This window comes from Mus pahari, chromosome 5 (assembly GCF_900095145.1).
Source record: "Mus pahari chromosome 5, PAHARI_EIJ_v1.1, whole genome shotgun sequence".
Taxonomy (NCBI): domain Eukaryota; kingdom Metazoa; phylum Chordata; class Mammalia; order Rodentia; family Muridae; genus Mus; species Mus pahari.
Window position 1 is genome coordinate 52517835 of NC_034594.1, and position 20585 is coordinate 52538419.

General features: G+C 52.4%; 1 protein-coding gene across 14 annotated transcripts in view; it reads right to left on the reverse strand.

The window, feature by feature from the left end:
* The window catches only part of Tns1 (tensin 1), a 213641-nt gene that overhangs the window by 36177 nt on the left and 156879 nt on the right, over nt 1–20585 (reverse strand). For 12 of the 14 annotated variants that reach the window (XM_029539335.1, XM_029539334.1, XM_029539333.1 and 9 more), the window contains 2 exons: nt 6442–7971; nt 354–437 (listed from right to left, as the gene is read on the reverse strand). In XM_029539335.1, the coding sequence (XP_029395195.1) occupies nt 354–437; nt 6442–7971 (1614 nt within the window). The remainder of the gene's footprint in view (nt 1–353; nt 438–6441; nt 7972–20585) is intronic. The other 2 variants (XM_021197450.2, XM_029539336.1) reach the window with 1 other exon arrangement.

The window sequence follows — 20585 nt, forward strand, 5'->3', positions numbered from 1 at the left end:
CATGGAGTCGTCCCAGGGAACACATAGTCTGACTCTTTCTGAGTCTTGGCCCTGAAGGCCAAACCATCCCATCCAGGGTGGCTGAGGATAAGCTGGGACCCTCACTGGAAAGGCCATCATCTTCCACAGGGCACTCCGAAAGGTCCCCTAACCGCTTCCGAGCCTGGGCTCAGCAGGCAAGGCCAAGCTAAAAGCATCAGGCCTTCAGCCAAGCAGGAGGGAGGGAGGGCCTAGGCAGGAAAGAAAGGAGGGGAGAGGTTTGGAAGGAATCTCATGGGGACAAGGATGGGAGAGAAGCTGGGAGCTAAAGCAAGGGCCCAGAGCTTCAGAGGAGGAGACTCAGAGGAACCCACCAGAAAGGGAGGCAGACCGGCGCCAGTGGGGAGAGGGTCGGAAGCCACGGCTCTGCCTCAGGCTCTGCAGTCTGGCATTGTACACTGTCCACCCACACCCCAGGGGAGCCAGCAGGAAGGGGAGGCACCAGGCAGAGAGAGCACCCACCAATGGCACAGGGGACAGGTGGACACGGGACACATTGAGAAGGCAAGGGGACAAGGCATTAAACAACACGAAACAGAACAACAACAACAACAAAAAAAAAAAAAAAAAAAAAAAAAAAAAAAAAAAANGCCAGCAGGAAGGGGAGGCACCAGGCAGAGAGAGCACCCACCAATGGCACAGGGGACAGGTGGACACGGGACACATTGAGAAGGCAAGGGGACAAAAAATTAAACAACACGTAAAAGAAAAAAAAAAAAAAAAAAAAAAAAAAAAAAAAAAAAAAAAAAAAAAAAAACAAAGAAAAAAAATCAGGGTTAGTCATTGTTCCGACTCCAGGATGGGGCCACACATTGGAGGGAGGTGGGAAAGGAGGGAGACAAGAAGACAGGGTGGTACAGGACCTCTGCTCCACCGAAGAGCAGGTGGCTTTCCCTTCTAACCCCAGTAGAGAGAGGAGGTGGCAGGCAGTCTGGGGCCTGGAGTTCCATTACTCCCCATGTCACCCTAACACCATCCAAAGCCCCACCTTCTCTCAAGGGCACCCGCCCCTTCTAAACCCAGGACAGCCTCCCAATCTGGGAACCAAGGTCACATCCCTTGCATCCCTCAGCCCTTTGTACCTCCATCACACTAGCCTGAACCATCTTCCACCACCCTCCACCCCCGTGCCCTCATCCTTCTAGCTCCTGCCCAAAGTCACTGGGTACCACTAGTAGAGGCCTTGGGATAAACCTGCAGGATGCTGTAGAAGGCCCCTCTACATTGCACTATCCTCTCCTTCCTGATTAACAAGCTGCCGTTGTGTCTCACGGTCTGTGCCAGTGGCTGGTAACTCCCCATGTCCATTCTGTCTGGTTGCCTCCTCCCAGCCTTGCTAAGCTCTTCCGTGAGTCACTGGCTATTAGAATCTGACCTTCTCAGATGCCTCATGGGTACCTCACACTGAATTCCTTCTAAGCCAGCTCCTCCCATGTTCCCTCGTCACCCAGGAACACCTCTATTGTTTAGCTGTTCAGGATGAAGACCTGCCTTTGTTCATTTCTTTTCCTCTTATGTTCCACATCTAGCTGGTTTGTAAATCTTCCCAGCTGAACCTCTCAAAACAGTCTACCATTTTCCTCCCATCTCCGTGCTTTCTTCCGTGCTGATCAATAGCAGCCACCTCTGAAAGGGCCTCCCTCCTCCCATCTTGGCCGCACAGATCCTTTTAGAAGAAGCCAAGTGATGTCACTGTTTGGATTCTTTCTAAGGCTTCTCAGAACACACACACGCCCACACATGAAAACTCTAAGTTCTTAGAATCACCTGCCAGACCAAACTTAAGTTCCGCTTCATTTCCATTACCTCTAAGAGCTCGTGTGGGCCACTCTGTTGTAGCCATTGGAATCACACCCACGCTGCAGGAGCTTTACACAGGCCGCTCCAGATAACACAGCCCCTCGCTGCCCAGTGAAGCCTTCCCGACCATCCCAAGCTCCCGCCCATCTTCCTCTTCCCTCAGGCACCTCTCTGCTTTATCTCTAAGGCATCTAAGCTTCCACCTAAAATGTTGTAATACTTTAGTGGTCCTTTCTGCCATGAGGGGAAAGATTTTATTTGTTGTCAATAGTTTCCAAGATCCTAGACTACCAATCAGCCCAGATTAAAGCTCACGTTGAAGGATGAGCTGCATAGGCATTAATCTCAGCCCTGGATGCAGAATGAACTATATAAGCTGTTTCTCAACCTGAGCCCAAACGCTGGATGTCAGGTTCCCACCCCATTTTTCTTCACCCCCTTTGGTTTCGTGAAGAAGTAGCCAGACTTTTAAGATGAGCCCGATGCCTACTGGGCTCCCAGACGCCTCTTCTGCGAAATTCCTTCTGTCTTATCACTTCCTCTGCCTACATCCACCTTCAGCTCCCCTCCATCTCTACCTAAAAACATTCTCATGACATCGACCATTACAGAAGGCTTCCGATGCCTTGCTCCACACCTCAACGACCCCCCCGCCCCCCTTCATGTAAAACCACTCCAAAGAGTAGCTGCCAAGCTGTCTTCACTCCCCTCCCACCGCCTCACGGGTCTGGCTTCTGTCACCAGCACTCAACTGAAAATATGCCTTTGAAAATCCCCAGTCTACCTAATTGGCCAGCCTGGATGGGTTCTCTCCCCACCCCCACCCCATGATCTCACCCTCACCCTCTCTCCTTTCCCATCTTGACTTTGAAAGACACACTGCAACCAGGCTCCCGTCACCACCCCGAGCACTCAGACTTAGATTCTGCCACACCTTCGCTTCCCTTGTGACCCCTTTCCTGCGTTCTCTCTCTCCATGCCCAATCACACAGACCTCCTCCAAGTTCACAGCATTAACCTCCGCCCTTGGGAAGATTCTGGAATCTACAGCCTTTCAAGCCATGCAGCTGTACCTGGAGAGCCTCCCTCATCTCAAACTGAATCCTGCAATCACTTCCTATCACATCAGCCCCTCCCCCCTTGCCCTGCGTTAAGGGGGGGGTCTGAACTCTTCTGTTCACAAAGCCATGGACCAGTGGTTCTCAACTGTTCTAATGCTGCAATCCTTTAATACAGTTCCTCATGTCGTGGTGACGACCCCCCCCACCATAAGATTATTTTCATTGCTACTACCTAACTATAATGTAATGTAATATAACTTGTAATGTAAATATCTTCTGATGTGCAGGGTATCGGATATGAAACCCTGTTAAAGGGTCATTCAGTCTCACAACCAGCAGGTTGAGAGCCGCTGCCTGAATACATGCCTCCGCACTGGTCCACCTGTAAGCCACTGGCTGGGCTTCCTCGGTGTGCATGGCATCATCTCGTCTCATCCGTGCCTGAAGCCAGTACTCTAACCCAGGACTCCACCGCCAGAGCTATCTGATGAGCACCTCGCATCCTCCATATCGAAGTCATTCCTGCCTTTCTGCCTTTTCTTGCTAGGGCATACCAGACACATCTCCAGAACGACAGATCATTCTCTAGACTAAACTCCCTCGTGACTTCTTAGGTCATGCTCAACACATCCTGAGACAGGCGGGCAGCTGCCCTCCCTGTTCCTGTAACCGCTCACCATTCTGCCAACATGTCTTCTGCCCTACTGTGAACCCACTCCCTCCAGAAAACTCACTCTCTTTCAAAGCTACACTCATCATGGCGGAACTGTATACCATATTCCACTGGCCACCAACACCTCCCAACATCTCTAGACAGTAATCATCTCTTCATTTCTCTCTCACAGACCTGTTTCCATAATTCTTTTTTTTTCCCCAAGAGCTGAGGACCCAACCCAGAGCCTTGTGCTTGCTAGGCAAGCTCTCACCACTGAGCTTCTCATTACAGATAGCTTCATCCTAAATAAAATTCGAGCTCTCTCTTAAACCTGACTCCTTAAGGATAAGATACACATCTGTCTTCTAATGTGCGCTAAAATCTCCACCTCTAGAGGCACCAGATACAGATCCAACCAATCACAGAATCCATAGCATGAGATACCTCACTTGGACAGACCCCCCACACACACACACCTCAGATTCTTATTTTCTTTTTTTCATCTTAGTGCCCTGGTTGGGATATCCAATCCAATGTCGGATGACAGTGGCGACAGCGGATCACTATATTTATTTTGTTTGCCCTTTTAGGTTTCTAGTTAAACCGCTGCTACATTCTGAGAGTTTAACATGGAGAGACAGGAGGGGTGGCTGGGTCCACACACAATGAATCAGGACACGATACTGGGGCATGGAGACCAGCCAAGGAGCAGAATGAAGATGGAAGAGTAAACTACAGGAGAAACCAGGTCAAGGCCATGGCCTTAGGAAGGCTCTCCCAATCTGAGCTTCCCAGGTAACTCAACCGATTCTTATGCTTTAGCTCCTTGTAGCAGAATGTACAAGAAGCAGAGAGTGGCCGTGTGCTGGAAGTCTATTCACCCTGGCTCCCACAATGTTCTACACATTGGTTCTTCCTGGGCTTTTGCCTATATAAGTGATGAAGAGCCGCTAAAAGGATGCTCAGGACACTGTGAAAGCAGACCTTTCCAGCACAAGAAATCTGTTCATATGGAGCATGGATCAAAAGGGGAATTGTATAGCTTCAGTGGCTGCGTAAAACTGCCCCCTTTGTGCAGCCCAGCCAATTTCCTGGCTGAGTCAGTCACTCGTAGTTGATGGAGATTGGCAACAAGGTAAGGAACAGAGACATGGTGCCAACAATATTCTTCCTCCTCCCTGTGACTTCAAAGCAACCAACACCTGAGTGGCTATGGGATATAGAAGTGGGCAGTGAAACTTCCAGACGCTGGAAGGAGAGTGAGCCTGAATAGAGACCCACTCCAAGATGGCCCTCCTCCAAGGCCATTAGCAAGATATGGGGCAGGGTTCCAGAAGAGGTTGCACATCCAACCTGCCCCTTCTGTCCAGAAGTCCCCTAGATCTGCTCATCATTACACTGGGGTGCCACTGTCCTTCAGAGCCTGCCACTGCTGTATAAACACCGGGAGAATGACACACTGGGGACCTGGGGTGGCCCTCCTCTCTCTAAGGTAAAGCTGGTAGGAGAGAGTTCCAGCTGACGGAGTGAGCGAGAGGGTAGCCTAGGTCAGATGCCCCATCTGGACCACCACACTGAGGACTTTGCCCCAGAGTCACAGAGCTACAGGTCTCAGACTTTGCTCTAGTAAAGCAAAGTCTGGAAAAACAGCTCTCCACAGAGGCGAGGCCCCTCGGGCCCACTGAAAGCTACCAAAGAGTGGAAGCCGGAAGGTGTTGGGGGAGCGGGTTCTTCATGCTGAGGTTCAGGAGGTGGGTGTCTCCACCCCCATACCCAGCCCTGAGCCCAACCCAAGAGCAACTGGTTTGCCGAACTGCACCCCCAAACCAACATCTACCCTTTCCAGGGAGGGCGTCTCCTCCTGCCTTGCAGCTGGCATGGTGACTCAGCTGGCCCTAAATTTAGGAAAAGGAGCTGAGGACAGAGGCAGATGCCTGGCTTCCCCTTCTTCCTCAAGACGCCCCACCCTGTGAGCAGACAGACAGACGGCTCACAAGACTGCACACCAGTGCACTCTCTGGGCCACCCCAGCCTGGGTTTCCCCCTCACAACCAAGGTAACCATTTTGTTGGGTGCAGGATTTCCTACCCACTTTGGCTGCGAGCAGAGGCATCGCAAACTGGAGCTGTGGGCTTCTCACAGCCGTCCCTCCGGACACCGTCCCTGACCACTGACTCTTTCCTGGCCTTTCCCCTCAGCAGGTTCCTCTGCGGATCTCTCTCTCTGGAGTCACCCAGGCAGAGTAGGACTCAGCAAGAACTTAACAGAACAGCTGAGCAAGGAGGACCTTAGTCTTGCCAAGGACAAGACTCCTGAAGTCCCCATCATGGTGAACATCAGACAGAGCCCTGCTGTTTCAGGGACTCTCACAGGCCTCCTGGGAAGAGCTTAGAGGGAAATAACACCTAAAATCGCCCCTCCGCCCACTTCTCTACCACTGTCCCAAGGCTCTGAACTTCGGGGGCAGTGAGCATTTTAGTGGTGGCAGAGTCTGGTACATCCCCCAAGTCACTGCCTCCAGAAAGCCTTCCCTGATTGACTTAGGTGGTAAGCTTTGTACTGGGACCTTGGCTCTTCCGTTACCACATAATTTGCCCTCTGTTAAAACCATCTGTGTACCTATTACCTGACCAAACTGCAAAGTCCCCGAGACATGGAGAGACACTGATCTTTGAGTCCCAATGCCTGGCTCGGTGCCTAATAAATAATCTTTACAGGAAAGATGGCTGAGCGCACACTCCTAAGACCTCCCCAGGCTGAAACCGTGTTGTCAAAGGCCCCTAGCCTCTACTGTGTTCCCCTCTCCCTCTCCTCTAGTAGACAGAGACCAAACGGGGGAGGGGAGGGGGAATAGGGGGAGGTTTCCCAGGTCTCCAAAGCTGTTACCTGCTACCCGATGGGCTACCAGCCCTTCCAGGTTCAGCGGCTCTTCCTCTGGAGTCCGGGAGGGATCTGACATAGTTTCCTTCGGTGGGAGCTGGGGCTGAGCGATGAGACCAGGGAGAGAGGCTGGGGGCTCCTGAGGCCCTGCAGAGCTATGAGGGCTTGGAAGGAAGGTGGAAGAGGCTGGACTTTTTGGACGGAAACTCTGGTTGGAACCAGCTGGATGCAGTTGATAATCGTAAGGTGAATAAGACCTGCCAGAAGAGACCAGCTCCGGGGTTCCCAGAGAATGCCCACTGGGGATATAGCCAGATCGGGACTGGGTCAGTGGGTGGGACTGGCGGGAAGACCCCAAGAGGGGCTGGGAAGAGAGTGGGGAAGCCCCTGGCCAGGCCCCAGGGACACTCTGGGATTTATGGAGAGGGGCAGCCGCTGAGGCTGGCTCCAGGTCCAGCATCAACATATTGAGGGTTTCGATGGACTGCTCAATCTCCTGCTGGGACGCTGCCCTTGGGAACTCTGGGAGAGCGGCTACGGGGGTCTCTGCTGACAGCTGGGGGCTAGGCTTGCTGCGGGCAAGACTCTGCAGTGGGGATCTCTCCTGCTGGCGGGGAGGTGGGTGGGGCTGCTGCTGCTGCCATGAATTCAGACCCCTCTGCACAGCCTCTCGGCTGCTGCCCCCACGGGTTGGAGCTTGGGGCAGCTGGGGCTCCACATCTGGAAAGGACTGGGATCGGAATAGACCACTGGGGTCACAGCCACAGTGGGCGCTGGTCACTTGCTGTGACCAGGCTGGGTGGGGTCCCTCACGCTGGTAGCCAGCTAAACCCTCCTGGGCAGAGTAGGAGGGTCGAATGGGGGCCGAGTGACTACTGTGGACAGGAATCACCCGGTTGGCAGCCTCGTAGGGGTAGCCTCCGCCGTTGAGCACAGGTTCTGTGGAATAGGGTTTGTCCAGACCATTGGTCAGTGAGGACAGGGTCTCTGGGTAACCACCTTCACTGGTGTTGGTGACCCCATCCAGGGAGGACAGCGTTCCCATGCTGCCCCCACTCTGCCCGTCCTGGATGGGCAGCTCATCATCTAGAATATCTGTCTCCCGCTCAGATGCCAGGGCACCACCATTGACATGAACCTGGGCTGGGACAATGTGGCGGCCAGGGGAGGGCACAGTCGGGCCCCCGCCTGGGTGGGATCTGAGTTGCTGAGCCCGGTACATGGCGCCTTGCTTCTCTCTATCCACGCCAAAGCCACTTAGTAGGCGGTCCAGCTCTTTCTTCTCCTGAGGACTCAGGGAAGCAGGGGCAGTGGTAGCCCCAGAGACTGGCTCATCGGTCTTGTCTGTCTTAGTGGAAGCTGTGGAGTTGCCAGAGTCGCTGCTCACAGACAGGGTGTGTTCCACGTGGTTGGGAGTGGCTGACAGGGCAGGCCGTGCAGTAGTGACAGGCCCCGAACTGCCATTCAGGGAATCCTTCTTCTTCACTTTGGCGTACAGGCTCCCATCCAGCGGCCCTTGGGTGTGTCCCACCACTTCTGCAGGGACAGCAGGCAGCATGTCAGCAAGGTGCACTCATCAATCATAATCCCCCAAAAGGAGCTAAAAAAAATCCCCATCCCCTGAACCCCAAACCTCTTCTCACTACCCTGCGGATGGCAAAGGGGAGTGCACCGACACCCCAGCCAGGTTTCTGGTGGGGAGTCTTCACTAGCACTCAGCTTCAAGCAAGGTAGAGCATAAGACTGACCAGAGCAGGTCCGTGCCCAGCTGTGGTACACCGCCAGCTTCCAAACCAGAGAGGCATGCATTACTCCATGGACCCTAGCAACCTTCTTTTAATATGAGGGTGAGAGGCTAGGGAGATGGCTCAATGCATAAAGCATTCGCTGCACAAGAATGGGGAGCTGAGTTCAATCCTCAGAGCTCACGTAAAAGAAAAAGAAAAAAAAAAAAGCCAGAGATAGATAAAGCCCTGGGTCAGCCAAATTAAATAGGCAAGCTACTACCAGTCTAGTGAAAGGCTCTGTTTCAAATAATAAGGTAGAGATAGATTAAGGAAGAGACACTCGGTGTTGTCCATTGCTTTCCATGTGCACATGCACACACACATGTATACACACACACACACAGAGAGAGAGAGAGAGAGAGAGAGAGAGAGAGAGAGAGAGAGAGAGAGAGAGAATAAGATGAAGACAGTAATGGAATCATGTTGAGCCGTGTAAGCCAGCCCAGGCCCTAGTCACTGAACTCAATGCACTTACAGCTGAGTGAGTTAATGCCCTGCTCTGGTATCATGGTAAGACGTCAGCTAGTGGGAGGCAGGACTTCTGTTACCATGAGCACCATTCATTACTGAAAGGGGACATCCTGAGCCTGCTCAGCCCCTTACAGTACCCACTTCAGGAAGCTGCCTCTACTCCCATTCCAGGAGTCCTGCCCTGGACTGGAGCCAGCAAGGCCAGGAGAGGCATTTCCTCAAATAGAAGGTTTAAGTACGGAGACTCAGACCTTCCCTGAAGACAACCTTCAAGCTGGGGAGCCAAGGAGAGTCCTGGAGGACGGCAGGAAGACATGGAGGGGCATGCAAGAGGAGCTGGAGAGTGCCAGCAGCAGTAGGGGACTGGGCAGGATCCACCCATGCTCAGTGTTGGGCTGCGGAGTCACAGTTAGGCAAACTGGCCCTCGCCTTCAGCAGTTTAGCTTAACACAAAGAATTTGCTGAAACAGTTCAGACAATGCCATTCTTCCCGCCCACTGTCACATTTCCAGAAGTTTCTCCATATTTCCCCCAGAACACTGTTCCATCCTCATAGACCCCTAGCCCATTACCAGCAGGCTTAATGCAGGATATCTTGGCCTCTAAGGAAAGGAAGGAGAATCAGAGTAGGATTAAGGACCGCCCCCACCCCCNCCCCCGCCCCCACCCCCACCCCCAAATGAGCCTTCAGATCCCTGCAGCTCCCTGAATGGGAAGGCTGGACTTCAGTACCCTTGCCAAACAGGAAAAGTTCTGTCCCTACAGAGTAGGGTAGGGGAGGGGTGCCAGGGCTAGGCCTGAGCAGTAGGCCTTCGGTATGAGGTCTTAGGGGTGCCCTTTTGCCTGCAGACAGCTCTGGGGACCCTCCCAAGGGTAACACTTTCTCTGAAAGGAAAAAGTGACCAACCGTGTTTGTGGCTTGGGGCCAGAGGGCTGACTCAGAAGCTGCCCCGCCCCTGCCCGGGCAGTTCAATGACTTCACACCCTAAGGAGTCCACAGCCCAGCTCCAGCGCTCCCCCCTTCCCCCCACCCCCCACACGCCTCCTTCCCACTCTCCCTAGGCCCGGACCCTAGGTGGCAAAGGAAAAGGCACCTTCCAGAAGCTGCACTAACTCCAGCCAGGGCCCCACGGTCACACACAAAGCCAGACAAAAGAGTCATACACATGCCACGGAAGTCAGTCAGTCAGTCAGTCAGACATAGCGAGATGTGCCCATACCAGGTGCTCACAGAAGGCAGAGAAGCACAGTGGGGGAGTGGGTTCTGCGTACATGCCCAAATGTCAGGCTCTGCTAGAAGGCAGAGCCCATCTCCATGTGTGAGATATGTTACTAGGCACTCGACACGCGCAGTATTGCAAGTCCTGTGACTCAGGTAGGATTGCGACTCCAGGAGAGATGGAGAAACAGAGGCAGAGACAGGCACAAGGACGCAGTAAAAATATGCAGTACCTGTTAAAGCCAGGCTCTCAGTGAGAACTAATTTACTTTAACAAGCATAAGATCTGGATTCCACAACTATTTTCTTACATTACTTACTTAAACCCAGAGCGAGGAGGGAAAGAGGAATGGAGGGAGGGAGGGAGAGAGGGAACTCAAGAGAGGGAAGGGGAGAGAGAGGGGTGGGGAACGGACACATAAAAGTCAGGAATAATCCAAAATAAATATTTAAATTTAAAGCCACAAACACTTCAAGAAATACAAATGATCTTGCTATACCCAAGAATTAGCCCTCAGGCCAGAAATAAGAGCCACTGAAAACAAGCCCTCATACAGAAGCTTATGGCCAAAAGCAAATGATCAGGCAACCACAAAACAGGCATGTCACAGTCAGTGCTCCTGTGGACGAGGACCCACATGCCACAGGCCACCACACATCACTCAAGAGTTCTCAGAGATGCTGGCTAGACAACCCAGCCCAACACTTCCACACGTGCCCTGCAGGTCCATAGACCTACAACTCTGTCCCCGGTTTCCACGGAGGCTTTAGGACCTACACAAGTAACTGGCCCTAAGGAGTACAGGGCAGTTCTGCCCAATAGCCCAGGTTCCCAGGTCTATAGCCTGAGAATGACACCAGCCTCCCCTGGGCCAGATTCCTAAAGGAGTCTGTATGGATGCCTCTGTCTTCCTTGCCCCTGTCTCCAGAGGAGTAAAGTAGAGGACAGGAGACTTCCCCCTCTGGCCACTCTCTGGCCCTGTCTCTCTGACAACTGATTCCGTTTACTGGTTGCACCCAGAGGGGACAAGTACTAAAAGAGCTACCATTCACAGGGACCTCTGAGGTGATCTCTGGAGGGTAGGTCCCTTTGGCCAGTGGGCAGGAAGAGTTGCCTTCCCTCCTGTGAGCCTAGACAGCTGCAGACCCTCCATCGAGGCTACAGAGCAGATGCCATCACATCCCTCAGGCCTGGGTTCCTCTATAGGTGCTACACAGCCCCACCTGCCCTACCCTGAAACATCTTCACTCCGCCATGAGAGCCACTGGTGATGGTCCATTCTGAGAACATCTGGACTGTACCAGCATCTACCCAGGAGTTTGAACAAGGAGAGCGTTCTGGAGGAGGCAGGCAGGAGCACGCAGGTTAATCCTCACCTCAGCACCTGACTTCTCAGCCCATCCTGGCCACTCCTTTCCCCTCCTAGCCAGGCCTCACTCCCTCTTCATTGATTGTGAAAATGTCAATATTAAGCTTGTTCTGCTGTGTAACTTATCTCACGTGGGCTATTGTTAGATGAAACGTCTGGAATATCAACTGTCAAGCCACCGAGTCTTACGAAGAAAATCGAAGAGGTGTAAATTATTTAATTAAATTCTGTTTGCTAAATATAAATAAATGCAAACATTTCTTGTTCTCCAGGAGGATGCTATTTGCTCCTGGCAGCCTAGTGCTGGCCAAAGAGGCCCCACCCTCCTAGTGACCACAGAACCTTCCCTGAGTAGCCCTCTACCTTGTAACAAGGGCAAAAGCAAGGACATGCTTGCTACCCAGCAGGGCTTCACTGGTGGCCCAGCAAGAGGTTGCTCAACCTGTGGAGCACTCTTACCCTCCCTCCTCCTCTTAGGGACACCTAGGTCAGTGCTGTCAGCCTCCATGCCAGGACACACACTCCCCGGCTCCCTCTTCCCACCACAGTCACATTAAAACCTATTTAGCAGGACCACAAGAAGCCGGAACACAAGGCTGGTTTCAATCCATCAAAGCAGGAAGGGCAAAAGAGAAAGGCAGACACTAGAGGGTAGGGGTGGGATAAACCGATGGTAGGGAGATGAGAGGGACCTGTGGGGACTTGGGGGGAGGGGAACTAAGGCTCCTTAGCTGAGGAGTCACCACAAGCAACACAAGCATTTCAAATCACTCTGCCTGAAATAGGCAGGAGTTCATGACTCAAAGAGATTTGGCAGAGAAGGGTCTAGCTGGGAAGGGTCATGGGTCCTGGTCAGGTGACAACAAACTAGAAAGATTAGTAATACCAGATGCTCAGGTTGCTGTCAGTCCTGAGCAGTAAGCCCCCAGGCTCCAGAGCAGGCTGGCTGGCCTCTGCTGTCACAGGCTGTATCCTGTGCGTTTCTCCAGGCAGTGGACCAGTTCACAATGGAACCAAGGGCTTGCTTGAGTCATGTCATCTGGCTCTCTCTCCTTGCTCATTCTAGCAGCTCCTGGGAGAGGGACTCAGCCCTGGATGCTGGACTTGGTTGCATGCACCAAGGGGCCCTTGCTCTTCCAGGGCAGGGATCCAGATGCAGGGCGAGTCACCGTTTTTTTTTTTTTGGAAAGATCTGAGGAAAATCCCCCAGCTGACTTGGATGTGGACCCAGGAGCTGAGGCTCTCTCCCAACAGCACCCTGTGAGGAGGCATGCATGCCAGGCACTTTAGACAGTATCACCAGAGGCCAGGATGAAGACAGAGCAAGGCACGTCCATGTCCGTCTATCCATCTGATGCACAGAGTAGGAGAGAAGGAGTGGAGGGGGCTAAAACTAAACTAGTGTTTAGGGAGTGTCTTCTAATTCTGATGCTTGTAAGGACTTTTCCAGGGATTATGAGGAATGCTGATCCCTGGGTCTATCTGAAGGAGTCTTACTGGGAGGCCCGAGCTAGGGCTGGGCTCAGCATTGTAAACATGCCATTTGTAGCTTTGGGATCTGAGATTTGGATCCGAATGGGCAGCAGGGAGCTATTGCTTGTTGAGCCCTGGAGACAGACAGCCCAGCCTTGGAGAGTATGAGGTGCTGGCCTGACTGGCTTGGAGAAAGTCACCCCCTTTGTAAGGAGGACCCCCTGGAGGAGAAACTGAGCAGCCAGCAGGTGTTTGCAGGAGTGAAGGATTTGTGAATGGTTTCCGGACTGACGGGGCCCTGAGTGATAAAAAGTCCTTTGGGTCCATGTCAAGCAAATAACGATTCATTGAAAAACATTACCCAAAGCAGCATTGACCACCTAATGGGCAAGGAAGTCAATGCAAGTGGAAGAGGTGCTGTGCTCACCTGGGACCCTGGTACAGAGAGCCTTGTGGAGGGGATTCTGCGCTCCTTATAAGTAAGACCAGAGGCACAGTGTGATAGTACAGGTTCTAATCCCAGCACTCAGGTAGCTGATGAGGCAGGAGGATGTTGAATTGGGGCTATCCTAGGCTACACAATGAGTCTCAAGAAAGAAAAGTAACACTGGGAGATAGATTAAAGGTGGTGTGTGAAGCTGGGCCAAGAGGTAGCTGGGAAGCAAGCTTGGGCTGTGTTCCACCTTTCTCCATAGACTCTGGACCAGCCATGGAGATGCTAAAGACTAGGGCGGAGGCACGGAATGGGTACCATGTGGTAACCAGCAGCAGGGACTGGTAGTGACCGGGAGGGCCAGGGAGATGTGGATCTGAAGCAGAGGGAAAGTATGCCTTCCTCCATCCTCCACAGCAGGCACTGCAGGCACTCCCTTCACTCAGAAAAACAGCCCCTGCCTTAAAAACGGCCTCGTCAGCTTGCATCAACTACTTAAGCCACTTTGGAGCGGCCGGCCTCCGGTCTGCATGTGAGGGTCTGGATGCTTACTCAAGAGTTTGCTGAGTGGCAGCATTCAAGAGCTAAGCCCCTGGAGCAAGGCCCGGCACACCCAAGCACACTCTCTCCTCTCTCCATTCTCTGCTTTCCATTTTCCAGCAGCTCCCTTTATGAGGAGGGTGAAGCCCAGCCCTCCTGATGGGCACACCAGACCCTTTATCATCTGGCCCTGCCTGCCTTTTGAATCCTCCTCTTTGTCGCCCTCAACACCCAGCACGGCCTCCACTCTATTCTTGCTGGGCTATTTCTGTGCTCTTCTCTGGCATGCAACACATGCTGTTCCTCATCCTCAAAGGCCCTTCCTCACCCTGTTCCTGAGGCTCCTGCCCCTTCAGTCTCCTCCTTCAGACCCAGTAGCAGCTTCTTTGGAACCTCCCAGGGGTTAGCCCATGTCCACTGCCCTGCCCTGTGAAGAAGCCAACACACACTGCACGGCCACTACCGACAACCGTGCCTGTCTTCTCCAAGAATCTGAGTATTTCCCCCCAAAGAAAGGCCTCTAGCTTTTCTCTGTCTAGCACTGGTACCCACATGGTGCCAGACACCATGTGATCTATATGGATGGAATCTCTAAATATTGGAGTTCAATGTGACCCTATAGGATATCTCTGTGGAGAATACAACCTGTACATATCAGGCGCTCCCATAATCCTACTTGCCTTACATTTAAGTAGCCCCCAAAACTTGGATAATTCTGCCAATCGCCAAGTGTCTTTGTCATAAAACCCAGTAGACAATCGGAGGTTCTAGGTGGACCTCAAGCCATTCCCAAAGGATCCTCCCTAAAAACACTACAATGAGTATATTCATAAAGCAGGAATTCCTCCTCTTTCACAGCATAGACCAAGTGCTTGTGAACTGACTTAAGCATAGCCTAACTCGTAGACCTCCTGAGTCACACTGCAGGCCAGAGGACAATCACCTTCCTAGGCCAAGGACGTCTTGGGTATCTGATGAAATTCTACATTTTTTTTTTTAAACGTACATGTATTTTGCCTATGGGTTAGGGAGTAAGTGAGCACTTTAAAGTCTATCAATGGGCCCCAAGTTAAGACATGTTCATCTAAAAGTTGGGGTGCTGCTTCTCCACACTCAGGACTCGTGTGGAGAACCCAAGCTCCATGCAGAAGAGGAGGCCGCAGTGACAGGATGCAAGCCTTTGAGAGATCTAGAAGCTTACCGCCCAAGAGCTTTAGCCATCCTACAGGAGACAGATGAGACCAAGGAGAAGCATTACCTGTGGCCCAACATCATCAGGGGCTCCTGAGGTGGCTTGGCCTGGGTGGCAGGGACCTCCTGGGCTCAGTGGCCAGCCTGGCCTCTACCTGGGGTAACCTTATCACCTGCAGCTCAGATGAGAAGCTTCTCATCTGTTAGCTCAGGCTGTAGAGAATGCTGGGAAATTCTCCAGAGAAATGAGCAATCTCTGGGGTCTAGGGACCAGCAGAAAGAGAGGTTGCAAGGCCACACCCAAACCTCTGAAGGGAACCACAGAGGGGACACAGCCTGGGAAACAGGAAAAAGAAGGCACTGGGATTCACCAGCCAGTAATCTAGGCTCACTAAGAGAGCGCCCCATTGGTGTGATGTAGACAAGCTTGCCCTTGGATTCCTATAGGTAGGGGACAGATGAGCCTGGGTGTGTCTCTTTTATCACCCTGAACAGCGTGCATTTGAAAGAACCTTCATGTTTATAGAAAACAAGCAAGAGAGGACAAGACTGGGTTGCTGTGGTCTCTACACGGGTTAAAGTTCTGCCCTCTATGTGAATAGCCTCATGGACATCACACACAAAGTCACCTCCATGGATCCAGGAAGGGTGGGGATGCTGTCCCATCCTGCTGAAGCAAAAGAAAGACTAAGAGGAGGTGGGTGATCCAGAGTCCAGAGACAGCATCTGGAGTTCTGGCCATAAAAAGTCAACTTTGGAAGAAGAGAAGAAAAAAAAAAAAAAAAAAAAAACGGCATCTCCTGTCTGGCTCCACTGCTCTAGACTCAGGGGTAGCTGAATTCAGACCTGAGCAAAAGGGAACCATTGTAAAAGCCTCAGGCTCTTAGAGCTGAAAGGCCCACAGGCACCCTCTCTCCTGCTTTATGGGCTGACAGTGGTGCTCACAGGCTCAAGGGAGCTGAAGGTCACTCTGCGAGGAAAGAGATGTCTAAGTGACACCTGGTTCTGTGTCTACTGCTCCTGACTCCATGATGGCTCGCAGTGAAGATGGCTGGAATAATGGTACCCAGGAGGAAGAAGAGGAGGAGAACGGCACTCCCGCTCTGACAGAAACCCGAGAACTTCAAGGCAATACGATATACAGTGTCTAGTACTATGATGGTGACAGATGTGTCCCCAGGCCTTCCTTAAGAAGGAGCTGAGGTGCTGTTCCCACAAACCATCCCAACAGGATTCATGCCATGCCCTCCAGAGGGAGGAAATGGGAGGTGCTGGCTGCGACCTTCATTTTCAATTCCACCAAGCAGGGACCCTCTGTAGAATGCAAATGACCTATCGGGCAGTGTCTACAGGACAAACGTGAATTTCCCTGGCCAGACTCCTCCTGTCTTGTCCCGAGGAGCAGTCCTGGCACCTGACTCCCCAGCCTGGCGCACCCACTCCCCACCCTCGCCTATTTGAGCACCAGATAGTCCAGGCACATTCAAGATGGTAAAAATAGCTACCAAGTCCTCTGCCAAGCCAGGATGCTGCCTGGGCACTCAGAGGGCTCTGGCCAGAGAAAAAGCAGAGTGGCCAATGACGACGGGGAGAAAGCCGTAGAAAATAGCGTTAGGGTCAGCTCTAGGGATCTCACAGTTTCAACTACAAAATAGGGGTGTGCCCCCAAATAACACTTCACAAGCAATCTATGGTGGGTTCCCACAGCATTCTCTCTGCCCACCCCAACTGACTCAAGATGGACCATTTCCCAGAGAGAGCGGACAGCTCAGACCCACCGTGCTCCTCCACCCAGCTACCCTTTCCACCAAAAGCTGCAGCCCTATCATGTCCCAGAGAGTGCCTCCGGAGGTTGACACAGTGCACTTAGAGGTGGCTCTGCACAGTCGCACACCCGCCTAGGCTCCAGGCAGAAAGCCCCCACCCCAGGTCCAGCAGAGACCTACCCAGAAGACACACATGGTCAGCCGAACAGCCGCACTTACCCTATGCACAGAGAAAGGCTGTGGGAACACTCTGATTTGTCCTCTCTGCTTCAAGTTTAAAGTAATTTCCTGCCTGGCCAGGCAGGCTACAGTTCTCAGGCTGAGTGTCCTCCTCAGGCTCCCTGGGACTGTCAGGGGTGGGAGGAGCCAGTGCTGACTGGCCCTGCACACACACACACACACACACACACACACACACACACACACACACTCCCTCTCTCCACTCTAGCTCGCTCTCTCCCCCTCTCGGTTCAGGCTCCCTCTGGCTTGTAGGAAGCCTGTGGGATCAAACCCTGTCTGTAATCCCAGCCAGCTGGGTCCCCTGGGTTTCACTTATCATCCTGCAGCTATGCAGCTCTTGAATGACATCACGGTGGCTTCCCCTCCAGCCCAGCCCTTCTCGGCCCTGTTTGGAGTCCCAACCCAGCCCCAAGCTCAACCTGCCCCAGCACAGGGGTTGGACTCCAGCCTCCCAGCCCAGTCCCCAACCAAGGGCAGCTCCAAACTCCAGAAAACAAGGGGAGAGTCAGCCCCCACCTTCACCCCACCCCCATCCCACCACTCCAGAGCAAAGGGACGAGGGACAAGGGATGGGCAGGGCTACCAGACCTTGGGAGAAAGGAGCATTATGTGAGTGACTGAGATTTCTTTCTCCAAATTTTCCACATTTTTCCCACTCCCAGCAAACGGGAGGCAGAGCAGTCCGACGACGACAACTCTCCAGCTGCCGCGCAGTAAGGTGGAAAGGGTTTTTTTCCCCCCTCCCCTCCCCACCCCTTCTCCCACCACCTCCAAGCAGAGTCTAGGAACCAGGACACTTCCGTGACTTAGAAGAAGAAAACAAAAAGGCTCCATATGTCACAGAGCAGGCTGGGGTGCCCCGGACAGAACTCTGGGCAGAGAACACGAGTCCCAACAGCTTTGGCTTCTGGCCCGGCAACCTTGACACAGACTGAGTGAGGCTGCCCAGAAAGCCGGTGGGTGTCTGACAGGAGCACAGGAGCGCCTGCAATCGCCTGCACGGCTGTTAGTGTCCTTGGTTGCCCTCTGTGGTGGTCGCAAGAGTCAGGACCACTTTTCCGAGGGTCTCACTTTTTCAGGATGCCCACTGTCATCCTCAGCCGGCAGATGTGTGGCCAACCACTCAGCAACACATGGGCAGGTGCCTGGAAGTTCCCAGCACATGCCTGGCTTGCCCTGAAAGGTGAAATCCCAGAGGACGGCCTCATGAGGGACAACAGGTCCTTCTATGTTTGTGACTTATTGGGATGGCAACTGAAACTTCCACCATAATTCCTAAGCCAGTGGGGACTTAGTTTCTCTTCTGGAAGATTCCTCCTATCCCCTCCTTTGTGACACTTAGGTGCTTCCATTGCTCAAGGCTGCAGCAACTTTGGATCTGTCCTTGCAGCTGAGGAGCAAGAGCGCCTGCCTGAGGAAGACCACCTGTCTCTTCAGCTCCCACTGTCCCCAGCCATTACATACTAGCTCATTTCCGGCCTCCCATTGCCATCTGCTCCCTGAGAATATCGAGGAAATATAAAGGGAAGAACAAAAGCTGTGACTTGGGGCCCAGTAGTAGGTCCCCTGCCCTGCCTTCACTGATGACACGGCAGGGCAAGCAAGGCGGGCAGCCAGTGTCACATGCCAGCATTTGTTTCTGCAGACTAGAAACCAAGCCCAGAGCCTTGGGCTTGCTAGGCCACACACTCTCCTCAAGCTATAGCCTTGGTCCTTGGACTTTAACAACCTGTTAAAGATCGGGAGGGAGGGGCTAGAAAAAGCATCCCATATCTTGAATTTCCAAATTGGTGGAGACCACAGTCTACAGGGCCTACTGCAAAGGCCCTCCTGTCACTACGGAACCTCCTAGAACTAACCAACAAAGCCCAGGCTCCTGAAAGGGTTAAGGAGCCCCCATCGACATCTCTGTCCCCACCCAGCCACCACCACAGCAGCCCAATTTGATTTCATCTACCCATCTGAACACCATCTGTAGTATTTTGTGAATTACTAAAATAAATTTAACTTAAACCAGTTCTGCACCAAACCCCATGAGATCACAGACTTGCTATGTGAATTATACACATTTTTCTTTTCATTTGATTTTTTTTTTTAAATCTTTTGATAATAGATCTTATGTAGCCCAGGCTGGTCTTGAACTCACTAGGTGATGGCCCTGATCCTCCCGCCTCTGCCTCCTAAGGGCTTGGATGAGAGATGTGCACCATCATACCATGTGCCTGGTTACCTTTTTCATATATATATATATATATATATATATATATATATATATATATATATATATGTATCACATCACAATATACATACTCCTGAAGTCAGTTCATAAAGCAGCCTAGCCCATGTACAGTGCCCTGGAAACAGTAGGTACAAGAACACGTGCAAAGCATGACCCTAACCAAATGGCCTTCAGAAAGCGATAGAAGCCCTCTGAAGAATCCCCTAAATACCACGACTGGATGGACAGCCTTCCCTTGGGAGGCTAACACAGAACTGAAGCAAGTTCAGGTCTACCCTGGGCTATATAGTGAGGTCCTGTGTTAAAGAAAAAAGGCCGGGGAAGGGAACAAGGTAAGGACAGAGAGAGGGAGACCCTGGCTTCAGGCCCCACCTTCCCCCCAAAAGACAGAAATCTCAGTGGCTTGAGAATCTGAATTTTAACATGCCCTTATGGGCACAGCCAGGTTTGCCCAGTGGTGCTCCTCGTGAAATCAAAAGCTTCCCACTATGATCTTACCATCCCCCACGAAAGCCCATCTTATCTCTAAGGAACAGAAACAGGTGCTCTTAGCTCCCATTAAATCATCTCTCAAGTGACTTTATGGTGTTCTTTGAGTATCCCAGAACAAACCAGTGTCCTCCATGAGAGCCCTAGTGGTAGCCAGGGTGTGTGATAGCCTCTGAGCACCCTAGATAGTCCTCCCTCACCAGCTTATCTGTGTCACTGGATCTGCTCTCAGGGCCCCTTGTCACTCTCAGGAGGAGGGTCCACAGCAGCCCACATGAGAAGTATGCTACCTTGTACAGTTTGGAAGCCAAACTTTTTATCACACAGCCTCAGAGTACACCTGACCCCACTGCCTAGGCCAACCCGTCATCTGCTAGGCATGAAGCAAAGACAAGAGTCTCACAAAATGACCCAACCCCTGGAGAGTGTGATGTCACTGAGACAGTGAAGCTGCTTAACACAGCTCTGCTCTGACATCTTAAGTAGCCAGCATTTCCCGCAGTCACAAAGCAGTCCTGAGCATGGTAGCTTTATCCCTACGTTCTAGATTCTAGAGAGAGGAAGGTAGACCTACAGACCTTTGGCTGCCTCCAGATACCCAGGATTCATTGAGTCCCCAGATTTGCTGCCACTGTGGGCAGCCATCCCAGGCCATTTCCTAGAATTACAGCCCAGGGGACATCCTGAGTTCAGTGGCTGGTCCACCCGATCCCATCCATCCAACTCTGGGAAGCAGAGGTCCCCCCAGATGGTTAGAGCCAGAGCCAACATCACAGCTCAGCCACTGACTCCCGGAAGGAAGTTACCCCAGCTGCCAGATCCGGGACACAAGAACAGAGGGAGGTGGCTGGAGGGTCCTAGAAGTGCCCCACCCCATACACACAGACACACACACACACACACACACACACACACACAGACACACACACACA